Raw genomic sequence first — 12,222 nt, forward strand, 5'->3', positions numbered from 1 at the left:
GGATACTACCAATAGGCATTGGAAAACCTCCCTGGTCTTTGTGGTTGAATCTTTGCCTGAAATTCCCTTCTTGACTAAGGGACTTTAAAATTGTATGTGTGGGGTACAGAGAGGATGTAGTCATTTAAAAAAATCCTGTTAAACACTATTACTGCACACACTGAGTCCATGCAACTTATTATGTGACTTGTTAAGTACATTTTTATTCCTGATTTAGGCATGCCACAACAAAAGGGGTACTTATTGACTCAAGACATTTCAGATTTGCATTTTAAAATGAGTAAAAACCAAAAAATAAAAAACAAGTTCATTGACATTATGGGGTATTGTGTGTTGGCCAGAGACCAAAAATCTAAATTTAAAACATTTTAAAATGTAGAAATATTCAAGGGGTGTGAATACTCTCTGAAGGTACTGTATGTGGTTTCCCCAAAGACTTCTCCATCTACAGCTGTAGATATATATTGTATGAATCCTATAAATTGAAAAGTTTATTTCTATCGCATGACTATGTACGGGGGGAGATGGGAGAGATGGGGTAGATGGAGAGATGGGGTAGATGGAGTAGATGGGGTAGATGGAGTAGATGGAGAGATGGAGTAGATGGAGAGGATGGGGTAGATGGGAGAGATGGGAGAGATGGGGTAGATGGAGTAGATGGAGTGATGGGGTAGATGGAGAGATGGGGTAGATGGAGAGATGGGGTAGATGGGGTAGATGGGAGAGATGGGAGAGATGGGGTAGATGGGGTAGATGGAGAGATGGGGTAGATGGGAGAGATGGGGAGATGGGGTAGATGGGGTAGATGGAGAGATGTAGAGATGGGGTAGATGGGGTAGATGGGGTAGATGGGGTAGATGGGGTAGATGGGAGAGATGGGGTAGATGGGGTAGATGGGGTAGATGGGAGAGATGGGAGAGATGGGAGAGATGGGAGAGATGGGGTAGATGGAGAGGATGGGGTAGATGGAGAGATGGGGTAGATGGAGAGATGGGGTAGATGGAGAGATGGGGTAGATGGGAGAGATGGGGTAGATGGAGAGATGGGGTAGATGGAGAGATGGGGTAGATGGGGTAGATGGGAGAGATGGGGTAGATGGATAGTGATACCAGTCATACCTCTTTGGTAGACTGATCCCGCAGAGTCTTTACAGTGTTCTGCAGTTCTGAAAAGGAGAAGAAGAAGTGAGCGACAGAATAAAGATGATTATATATATATATATATATATATATATATATATATATATATATATATATATATATATTATATATATATATTATTTTTATTTATTTTTTAAACATGTTTATTTCAGAGTGGTTAAAAAAACAACTAATTTCATATAGTTGTGAAAAGTTGTTTTCCCTAATAAAATGTTTGCTTAACATTTTGGAGATGCATAAATGACTGAAATGGTAACATCCTACCATCCAGGTATTCCCTTGTCAACTGCACAGCAGACCTGGTCTCCTCAGGTTCCATCCAGTCCGTCTCTCCTGTCCTGAGACCATCAGCCAGGATCTGACAACCAGCAACAGGCTTTAATACATGACATTAGGTCTATAGCGCGACAGCCTAAGTTAAACCAGACTGAACGGTGAGCTCACCAGGGGTTTGGGGTCAATTCCATTTAAAAATCAGAAAGTAACCGAAATTCCTAGTTGACTTTCCTCATCGAAAAGCATTGAAGAGAATTTGAATTGGATTGTCAAGTTTACTTCCTGAATTGGCTGGAATTTAAATGGAATTGACCCCAACCCACATCATTGCAATGTAGGTTTAAAACAGGCTAACAGTGGGATGCTTAAAAAAAAAGGCATTTCAAAGTATTATTTTTGGCACAAACCTGTAGAAACTCCAGCTCTCTGTACAATGGATACATGGGACTTCTCATGTCACCACTGGACACCTTGATATTCTGCAGGGGGGGGGGGGAGAGGAGTTAACAAGCAGTGCCTACATCCTGGGTACTAGTCCAGATCCTAGAGAAACAGTCCCTACATCCTGGGTACTAGTCCAGATCCTAGAGAAACAGTCCCTACATCCTGGGTACTAGTCCAGATCCGAGAGAAACAGTCCCTACATCCTGGGTACTAGTCTAGATCCGAGAGAAACCGTCCCTACATCCTGGGTACTAGTCCAGATCCGAGAGAAACCGTCCCTACATCCTGGGTACTAGTCTAGATCCGAGAGAAACCGTCCCTACATCCTGGGTACTAGTCCAGATCCTAGAGAAACAGTCCCTACATCCTGGGTACTAGTCCAGATCCTAGAGAAACAGTCCCTACATCCTGGGTACTAGCCTAGATCCGAGAGAAACAGTCCCTACATCCTGGGTACTAGTCTAGATCCGAGAGAAACCGTCCCTACATCCTGGGTACTAGTCTAGATCCGAGAGAAACCGTCCCTACATCCTGGGTACTAGTCTAGATCCTAGAGAAACAGTCCCTACATCCTGGGTACTAGTCCAGATCCTAGAGAAACCGTCCCTACATCCTGGGTACTAGTCTAGATCCTAGAGAAACAGTCCCTACATCCTGGGTACTAGCCTAGATCCTAGAGAAACAGTCCCTACATCCTGGGTACTAGTCTAGATCCGAGAGAAACCGTCCCTACATCCTGGGTACTAGCCTAGATCCGAGAGAAACAGTCCCTACATCCTGGGTACTAGTCTAGATCCGAGAGAAACCGTCCCTACATCCTGGGTACTAGTCTAGATCCTAGAGAAACAGTCCCTACATCCTGGGTACTAGCCTAGATCCGAGAGAAACCGTCCCTACATCCTGGGTACTAGTCTAGATCCTAGAGAAACCGTCCCTACATCCTGGGTACTAGTCCAGATCCGAGAGAAACCGTCCCTACATCCTGGGTACTAGTCTAGATCCTAGAGAAACCGTCCCTACATCCTGGGTACTAGTCTAGATCCTAGAGAAACAGTCCCTACATCCTGGGTACTAGTCTAGATCCGAGAGAAACCGTCCCTACATCCTGGGTACTAGCCTAGATCCGAGAGAAACAGTCCCTACATCCTGGGTACTAGTCTAGATCCGAGAGAAACCGTCCCTACATCCTGGGTACTAGTCTAGATCCTAGAGAAACAGTCCCTACATCCTGGGTACTAGCCTAGATCCGAGAGAAACCGTCCCTACATCCTGGGTACTAGTCTAGATCCTAGAGAAACCGTCCCTACATCCTGGGTACTAGTCTAGATCCTAGAGAAACAGTCCCTACATCCTGGGTACTAGTCTAGATCCTAGAGAAACCGTCCCTACATCCTGGGTACTAGTCCAGATCCGAGAGAAACCGTCCCTACATCCTGGGTACTAGTCTAGATCCTAGAGAAACAGTCCCTACATCCTGGGTACTAGTCTAGATCCGAGAGAAACCGTCCCTACATCCTGGGTACTAGTCCAGATCCTAGAGAAACCGTCCCTACATCCTGGGTACTAGTCTAGATCCGAGAGAAACCGTCCCTACATCCTGGGTACTAGTCTAGATCCTAGAGAAACCGTCCCTACATCCTGGGTACTAGCCTAGATCCTAGAGAAACCGTCCCTACATCCTGGGTACTAGTCCAGATCTGAGAGGGTTGGAACCGGTTCAAGTAAGAGATTTTTTTTTTTTTTTTTTATATTTCTCCTTTTTGTGACTCCTCTCTTTGGCTGGAAAATGGCTGTGTTTTTGTGTGTGTAGGCGCTGACCTAACATAATCATATGGTTTGCCTTCGCCGTAAAGCCTTTTTGAAATCAGACACTGTGGCTGGATTAACAAGAAGTAAAGCTTTAAAAGGGTGTATAATACTTGTATGTTTGAGGATTTTTATCATGAGATTTCTGTTGTTTTGAATTTGCCGCCCAGCACTTTCATTGGCTGTCTTCATATCGATCCCGCTAATGGGATTCAAGCCATAAGAAAAACTACCAAAAAAAGGTACAATGTTATTTTTGAAAATGTTTATTCTGGTGCCGCTCTGCACACACACAAGCTTAGCGAGCTAACTCTGGTCCGACGTTCAGCCAACTCTCTGAAGTTCAAAGACATTCCAAGTTCCTTCATAGAAGCCGCTCCTCCGTAGGAAGAATTCAGATCATTATTGTCATAAGATTCCCAGCGCTTCAAGCCTCCACATCCACCCTCTCTCACCCTACTCGCAAAATTTCAAACGTTACTTTTTTAAAATTTCAATTTCAACCGGTTCAGAACATTAACTTTCTGGTTGAAACAGTGGAAAAGAAGAATTTTTCTTTTTAAATAAATAAAAATTAAAAAAACGATCCTGTTCAGAACTAAACTGATTGGAAATTAATATTGGTTCCAATCCCTGGTTCTAAGTAATATTCTGCCACCTTACACCTATTCAACCCGTCAGATCTACACAAATGCCTAGAGTTTAGGGGCTGATTTGGGTTGCAGTCCAAGTGTAACCTGACTACTCACCAGCGTGGCTGTAGAGGAGAGAGGTGGCACCTCTAGGATGCTCTCTACATGGCTCCATTTGAAATCCACTGTGACACTGCTCTGAGATTCTATAGTAGTGTTTTCCACCACAGTAGACCCAAACAGGTTGTACTGGGCTGTGCCTCTTGCAACCATCTGGGAGGAAGAAGGACAGGGAATCAAGGAAGTGATATAGACCACATAGACAGTCTGGGTTTTGAGTAGGTCTGTTTCAGTTATATATAGCTCAGCACTGACAGTCTCAGCCAGTCTACCTAGCTCGGCACTGACAGTCTCAGCCAGTCAGCCTAGCTCAGCACCGACAGTCTCAGCCAGTCAGCCTAGCTCGGCACCGACAGTCTCAGCCAGTCAGCCTAGCTCGGCACCGACAGTCTCAGCCAGTCAGCCTAGCTCAGCACCGACAGTCTCAGCCAGTCAGCCTAGCTCAGCACCGACAGTCTCAGCCAGTCAGCCTAGCTCAGCACCGACAGTCTCAGCCAGTATACCTAGCTCAGCACTGACAGTCTCAGCCAGTATACCTAGCTCAGCACTGACAGTCCCAGCCAGTCAGCCTAGCTCAGCACTGACAGTCTCAGCCAGTCAGCCTAGCTCGGCACTGACAGTCTCAGCCAGTATGCCTAGCTCAGCACTGACAGTCTCAGCCAGTATACCTAGCTCAGCACTGACAGTCTCAGCCAGTATACCTAGCTCAGCACTGACAGTCCCAGCCAGTCTACCTAGCTCAGCACTGACAGTCCCAGCCAGTCTACCTAGCTCAGCACTGACAGTCCCAGCCAGTCTACCTAGCTCAGCACTGACAGTCTCAGCCAGTCTACCTAGCTCGGCACTGACAGTCTCAGCCAGTCAGCCTAGCTCGGCACTGACAGTCTCAGCCAGTCAGCCTAGCTCGGCACTGACAGTCTCAGCCAGTCAGCCTAGCTCGGCACTGACAGTCTCAGCCAGTATACCTAGCTCAGCACTGACAGTCTCAGCCAGTCTACCTAGCTCGGCACTGACAGTCTCAGCCAGTCAGCCTAGCTCGGCACTGACAGTCTCAGCCAGTATACCTAGCTCAGCACTGACAGTCTCAGCCAGTATACCTAGCTCGGCACTGACAGTCTCAGCCAGTCTACCTAGCTCGGCACTGACAGTCCCAGCCAGTCTACCTAGCTCAGCACTGACAGTCTCAGCCAGTATACCTAGCTCAGCACTGACAGTCCCAGCCAGTCTACCTAGCTCGGCACTGACAGTCCCAGCCAGTATACCTAGCTCGGCACTGACAGTCCCAGCCAGTCAGCCTAGCTCAGCACTGACAGTCCCAGCCAGTATACCTAGCTCAGCACTGACAGTCTCAGCCAGTATACCTAGCTCGGCACTGACAGTCCCAGCCAGTCTACCTAGCTCAGCACTGACAGTCCCAGCCAGTCTACCTAGCTCGGCACTGACAGTCTCAGCCAGTATACCTAGCTCGGCACTGACAGTCTCAGCCAGTATACCTAGCTCGGCACTGACAGTCCCAGACAGTATACCTAGCTCAGCACTGACAGTCTCAGCCAGTATACCTAGCTCGGCACTGACAGTCCCAGCCAGTATACCTAGCTCAGCACTGACAGTCCCAGCCAGTATACCTAGCTCAGCACTGACAGTCCCAGCCAGTCTACCTAGCTCGGCACTGACAGTCCCAGACAGTCTACCTAGCTCAGCACTGACAGTCTCAGCCAGTCTACCTAGCTCAGCACTGACAGTCTCAGCCAGTATACCTAGCTCAGCACTGACAGTCTCAGCCAGTATACCTAGCTCAGCACTGACAGTCTCAGCCAGTCTACCTAGCTCAGCACTGACAGTCTCAGCCAGTCTACCTAGCTCAGCACTGACAGTCCCAGCCAGTCTACCTAGCTCAGCACTGCAGCCCAGCCGTACCTAGCTCAGCACTGCAGTCCGCCAGTACCTAGCTCAGCACTGACAGTCTCAGCCAGTCTACCTAGCTCAGCACTGACAGTCTCAGCCAGTCTACCTAGCTCAGCACTGACAGTCTCAGCCAGTCTACCTAGCTCGGCACTGACAGTCCCAGCCAGTCTACCTAGCTCAGCACTGACAGTCTCAGCCAGTCTACCTAGCTCAGCACTGACAGTCTCAGCCAGTCTACCTAGCTCAGCACTGACAGTCTCAGCCAGTATACCTAGCTCAGCACTGACAGTCTCAGCCAGTCTACCTAGCTCGGCACTGACAGTCCCAGCCAGTCTACCTAGCTCAGCACTGACAGTCTCAGCCAGTCTACCTAGCTCAGCACTGACAGTCTCAGCCAGTCTACCTAGCTCGGCACTGACAGTCCCAGCCAGTCTACCTAGCTCGGCACTGACAGTCCCAGCCAGTCTACCTAGCTCAGCACTGACAGTCTCAGCCAGTCTACCTAGCTCAGCACTGACAGTCCCAGACAGTGAAATACAAGAGAAACAGGGAGGACTAGGAGCCAGGCCTTACCATGGACGGATGATGTCTGTTCTTGTGTTCCTGTTTCAGCTCATCTAAAGTGATGAATGAGCCCTTGTCCACAGTCGAACCTGAACATGTACGATAAACAACATCAAAGATCAATCATCTACTGAAACCATGAATTTCAATGGTTTATGATATAAGCTCTTAAATTAACGCGTGTCTCTACTCTGGCCCTTACCTGCACATGTGACGGCGTATAGCTTGACACCAGAGACTTTGTTGCCGGTGCAGGCGGTCTCTGCTCCTAACCAGGTGGTACGAGCAGGGTCGGCCATGTCACACCGCACCCAGAGAGGAAGCAGTGGGGCTGGGGAGACCGCTGGAGGGACCAGGGCGGCTGGGGAGACCGCTGGAGGGCCCAGGGCGGCTGGGGAGACCGCTGGAGGGACCAGGGCGGCTGGGGACACCGCTGGAGGGAGCAGGGCGGCTGGGGACACCGCTGGAGATACAATGCTGTTCTGAGACATTGTGTACCAAGACAACAGCTGCCTGTAAGCAGAGAACACAGCTCAACATCTGAACAGATATAGTGACAAACAGACAGGGTGTTATTACCATGGTTTCATATTCCATGTTAATACAATTGTAAAATGTAGAAACACTACTAACACTAGAAGAACAACAACAAGATGGAGGAGGAGAAGATGGAGGAGGAGAAGATGGAGGAGGACAACAACAAGATGGAGGAGGACAACAACAAGATGGAGGAGAAGATGGAGGAGGACAAGATGGAGGAGGACAAGATGGAGGAGGAGAAGATGGAGGAGGAGAAGATGGAGGAGGACAACAACAAGATGGAGGAGGACAAGATGGAGGAGGACAAGATGGAGGAGGACAACAACAAGATGGAGGAGGACAACAACAAGATGGAGGAGAAGATGGAGGAGGAGAAGATGGAGGAGGACAAGATGGAGGAGGACAAGATGGAGGAGGAGAACAACAAGATGGAGGAGGAGAACAACAAGATGGAGGAGGAGAACAACAAGATGGAGGAGGAGAACAACAAGATGGAGGAGGAGAACAACAAGATGGAGGAGGAGAACAACAAGATGGAGGAGGAGAACAACAAGATGGAGGAGGAGAAGATGGAGGAGGAGAACAACAAGATGGAGGAGGAGAAGATGGAGGAGATGGAGGAGGAGAAGATGGAGGAGATGGAGGAGGAGAAGATGGAGGAGATGGAGGAGGAGAAGATGGAGGAGATGGAGGAGGAGACCTTGCTTTCATGATGGTGAGAGGCTGTGGCCCCAACTCTATCTTGACTTCACGATTTGTCTCATCGTCAGAGTGAGTCTCATCCATTTTGTCATCTTCAGAGTCGATCCGTGGGGCCTTGTCAGATTACAGAGGATGAGATTACCACGACAACACAGTAAAATAGTGGCTCAATATTAGAAGGATTGGGTGAATTGATTGTCCAATGGAAATACAGTAGAGTAATACAAAACAAATAATGCAAAGATACTCAATAAATAGGGTGGATTGATTGGAAATCTCTCCAATAGAGCAGAATTTACCGTTTTCTCACAGATGAAGACTGGTCGGTCGCCCCTGTAGATGTGGTGGAGATGTTTCTCTCCATTCACTCTCAGTATCTGGATGTCTTCCTCATATATACAGGAGTCTTTGCATTCATCTTGAAGAGTCCTAAAATCATAAATGTATAAAAATAAATAAACATTGCTGATTAGCTGAACCAGTATCTGGGCAGAGGAGGTGATTATGAACATAACAAGTATCCTCTCTAGCCAAGTTAGCTACCAGTAATTGTCCCATTAGACAAAATACGTTAGTGACCAATACTCAGCAAATATAGAGTGTCGCTGAGCAACAGTCATTTAATGCCTTCACTCCCTGTTCATACTTCCAAAAAAAGGTATAAATAAAAACGTACAAGAAAACTCTGGAGGCGCATGAACACTTTGTCCAAAACGATATAGATTATATCCAGACAAAACTTTTATTTTTTAAATTGGTTACTTGTAGCTCCATTTTTATTTATATATTTTTTTCAGAAGTACATACCTGGCCTTGACTACCCTGGGTACCAGTCTCTTTAGCTAACGTTACACTCAACGTTCAGTTGCTGATTGGTAGTTGGAAACAACATTCAGATTTTCCATGGCAATGTTACGGAACATGGGGTGTACGCAAATTTATAATTCACATTTTTTAAAAGAAGGACAACAAACAAATACCGTTACGAGCTGATGTGGTAATTCCCCTTTGTGAGAAAGGCAGTGTCAATGGAAAGATAATGTTGTACAAAGTGGCTGGAGAGGAGTTAGTAACGAGAGAAATAAATAATGGAGAATATTAGCACACAAGATTCAATCGAACTACGTTTGCTTCAGCTGCACCCCATTTACGAGAGGAAAGAAAGCGCAAAACTGGCAACCTGTCGTCATTCCTCGCACATTACGCTGATCATCATAACTCGCTTATATTTTTTATCATTTGTTATGCTCGTTTCAGTTATATTATTTGTCCATCATCTCTTATTATTTAAGAGATGGAGCCCAGACAGGCTCCTCTATGTAACTTTCTGAATAAACAGAGAGAATTAGCTTACTCGAAGCCATGGATTACAGGCAACATCCGCATCGAGCTAAAGGCTAGAGCTGCCACTTTCAAGGAGCGGGACACTAATCCGGATGGTTATAAGAAATCCCGCTATGCCCTCAGACGAACCATCAAACAGGCAAAGCGTCAATACAGGATTAAGATTGAATCCTACTACACCGGCTCTGACGCTCGTCGGATGTGGCAGTGCTTGAAAACTATTTAGGTCTACAAAGGGAAACCCAGCCACGAGCTGCCCAGTGATACGAGCCTACCAGACGAGCTAAATGCCTTTTATGCTCGCTTCGAGGCAAGCAACACTGAAGCATGCATGAGAGCACCAGCCATTCTGGATGACTGTGTGATAAAGCTGGAGCGGGTCGAGAGTTTCAATTTTCTTGGTGTCCACATCACCAACAAATTAACATGGTCCAAACATACCAAGACATTCGTGAAGAGGTCACGACAAAACCTATTCCCTCTCAGGAGACTGAAAAGATTTGGCATGGGTTCCCATATCCTCAAAAGGTTCTACAGCTGCACCATCGAGAGCACCCTGACTGGTTGCATCACCACCTGGTATGGCAACTGCTCGGTATCTGACCGTAAGGCGCTACAGAGGGTAGTGCGAATGGCCCAGTACATCACTGGGGCCAAGCTCCCTGCCATCCAGGACCTATATAACAGGCAGTGTCAGAGGAAAGCACATAAAATTGTCAGAGACTCCAGTCACCCAAGTTATAGACTGTTCTCTGCTAGCGCAGAGCAAGTGGTACCGGAGCGCCAAGTCTAGGACCAAAAGGCTCCTCAACAGCTTCTACCCTCAAGCCATAAGACTGCTGAACAATTAATCATATCGCCACCGGACAATTTACATTGACCACCCCCCCCCACCTACATGTACAGATTAGTTGAGGTAACCTCTACCCCTGCACACAGACTCGGTACCGATGCCCTCTGTATATAGCTTTGTTATTGTTATTGTGTTACTTTTTAATCATTACTTTTTATTTGAGTCTACTTGGTAAATATTTTCATAACTCTATCTTGAACTGCACTGTTGGTTAAAGGGCTTGTAAGTAAGCAGTTCACAGTAAAGTCTACACTTGTTGTATTCGGCACATGTGACAAATAAAGTTTGATTGATTTGATCTCACACACACACACTCTAAAAGGACTCATCAATCAAAGCCACCAAAGACACACAAATCACATGTGTCCTAAAAACATATTCAAAGCCTAGGCTCACCTTCAAATCTTGGCTGTAGGCCATCAGAAAGTAGGCATAGGCTACATTATAGCGTAATGCTAAAATAAAGTTTCCTTTCAAATGAATTAACAAGGGTAGTTTGAAGGGGTAGAGACAGCTATAGTATTAGTAGAGACGTTAGTTATGTAATTATTATCCCAGCATGTGGTAAATTCCAGAGGAAGATTTGCACTTTAGTCATTTTTCTAAACTGCCCCCTGTAATTCTGTAAAATAAATAAATAAATGTATATATATCATTAAATTGAGTTTTTGCCGGAAGCCTGGTGGTTTTTATTCTAGTGAAGATAATGTAACATCATGTCTTGACCATAAAGGCTACACTGATCATTAATGCTTCGCTGCCAAATCTATAGGTGTCCCCCATACGCCTAATATTTAACATTGAGGAAATGTGAGTATAATCATTATTTTAGCGATCCGTGTTCGACGTCCCTCCTAATGGAAAAACCTGCCCCATCCTGCCGGTGTGAGCTGCTGGACACCACACTTATACGTGATATGGGTTTATGGATGAGAACGTGAACTTTCCATTTCCAAAAATGAGCTCAGTGGGGAATGGGGATTCTCTCTGCTTTGCAATCTGTTGCCTATGGCCATCAATCAGGATTTAATTAAATATCCCTAGACATTATACTTAATTGCACATGTAATTAAAATGACATTTGGCTATGTTCAATTCATTGGCACAAAACGTGCATCAGACAACAACAACAACAACAAAAAATTGGTCTGGCTTGCATAGCCCTGGTGGTGGTCGCCTAAATTCACTGTAGGCTAGCATGCGAATGGTGGAGTAACAGCTGAGCCTGAATTCACTTCTAATTTACACATAAATCTCTGTCTTCACTGTTCCTTTCTTGCGCAATTCATGCATCTCTGCTGGCCATCTCTTCCATCCTCTGTATTCCTCTTATAAAACGTTACATGGTTGCCACAAAGTGGGAAGCACAGAATCGTCTAGTATGTCATAGTTTGCTGTAGCATTAAGATTTCCTTTCATTGGAACTAAGGGGCCTAGAGCATTATTCCTCCTCCACCAAACTTTACAGTTGACACGAATCACTGATTAGCTAGCTAACGCACTAATCACTGATTAGCTAGCTAATTAGCTGTGTAACTGTGTTAGCTAGCTGTGTAACTGTGTTATCTAGCTGTGTAACTGTGTTATCTAGCTGTGTAACTGTGTTAGCTAACTGTGTACCTGTGTTATCTAGCCGTGTACCTGTGTTATCTAGCCGTGTACCTGTGTTATCTAGCCGTGTACCTGTGTTATCTAGCCGTGTACCTGTGTTATCTAGCCGTGTACCTGTGTTATCTAGCCGTGTACCTGTGTTATCTAGCCGTGTACCTGTGTTATCTAGCCGTGTACCTGTGTTATCTAGCCGTGTACCTGTGTTATCTAACTGTGTACCTGTGTTATCTAGCTGTGTACCTGTGTTATCTAGCTGTGTACCTGT

At 46.2% G+C, this 12,222-nt stretch overlaps 1 protein-coding gene across 4 annotated transcripts in view; it reads right to left on the reverse strand.

Moving 5' to 3' along the window:
• The window catches only part of zwilch (zwilch kinetochore protein), a 77,727-nt gene that overhangs the window by 65,150 nt on the left and 355 nt on the right, over positions 1-12,222 (reverse strand). For all 4 annotated transcript variants that reach the window (XM_082968214.1, XM_082968213.1, XM_082968212.1 and 1 more), the window contains exons 2-9: positions 8,449-8,578; positions 8,148-8,263; positions 7,110-7,420; positions 6,917-6,996; positions 4,436-4,591; positions 1,844-1,915; positions 1,425-1,518; positions 1,119-1,165 (exon numbers count right to left, since the gene is read on the reverse strand). In XM_082968214.1, coding sequence (XP_082824340.1) covers positions 1,119-1,165; positions 1,425-1,518; positions 1,844-1,915; positions 4,436-4,591; positions 6,917-6,996; positions 7,110-7,420; positions 8,148-8,263; positions 8,449-8,578 — 1,006 coding nt within the window. The remainder of the gene's footprint in view (positions 1-1,118; positions 1,166-1,424; positions 1,519-1,843; positions 1,916-4,435; positions 4,592-6,916; positions 6,997-7,109; positions 7,421-8,147; positions 8,264-8,448; positions 8,579-12,222) is intronic.

This window comes from Salmo salar, chromosome 23 (assembly GCF_965601325.2).
Source record: "Salmo salar chromosome 23, fSalSal1, whole genome shotgun sequence".
Classification (NCBI taxonomy): Eukaryota; Metazoa; Chordata; class Actinopteri; order Salmoniformes; family Salmonidae; genus Salmo; species Salmo salar.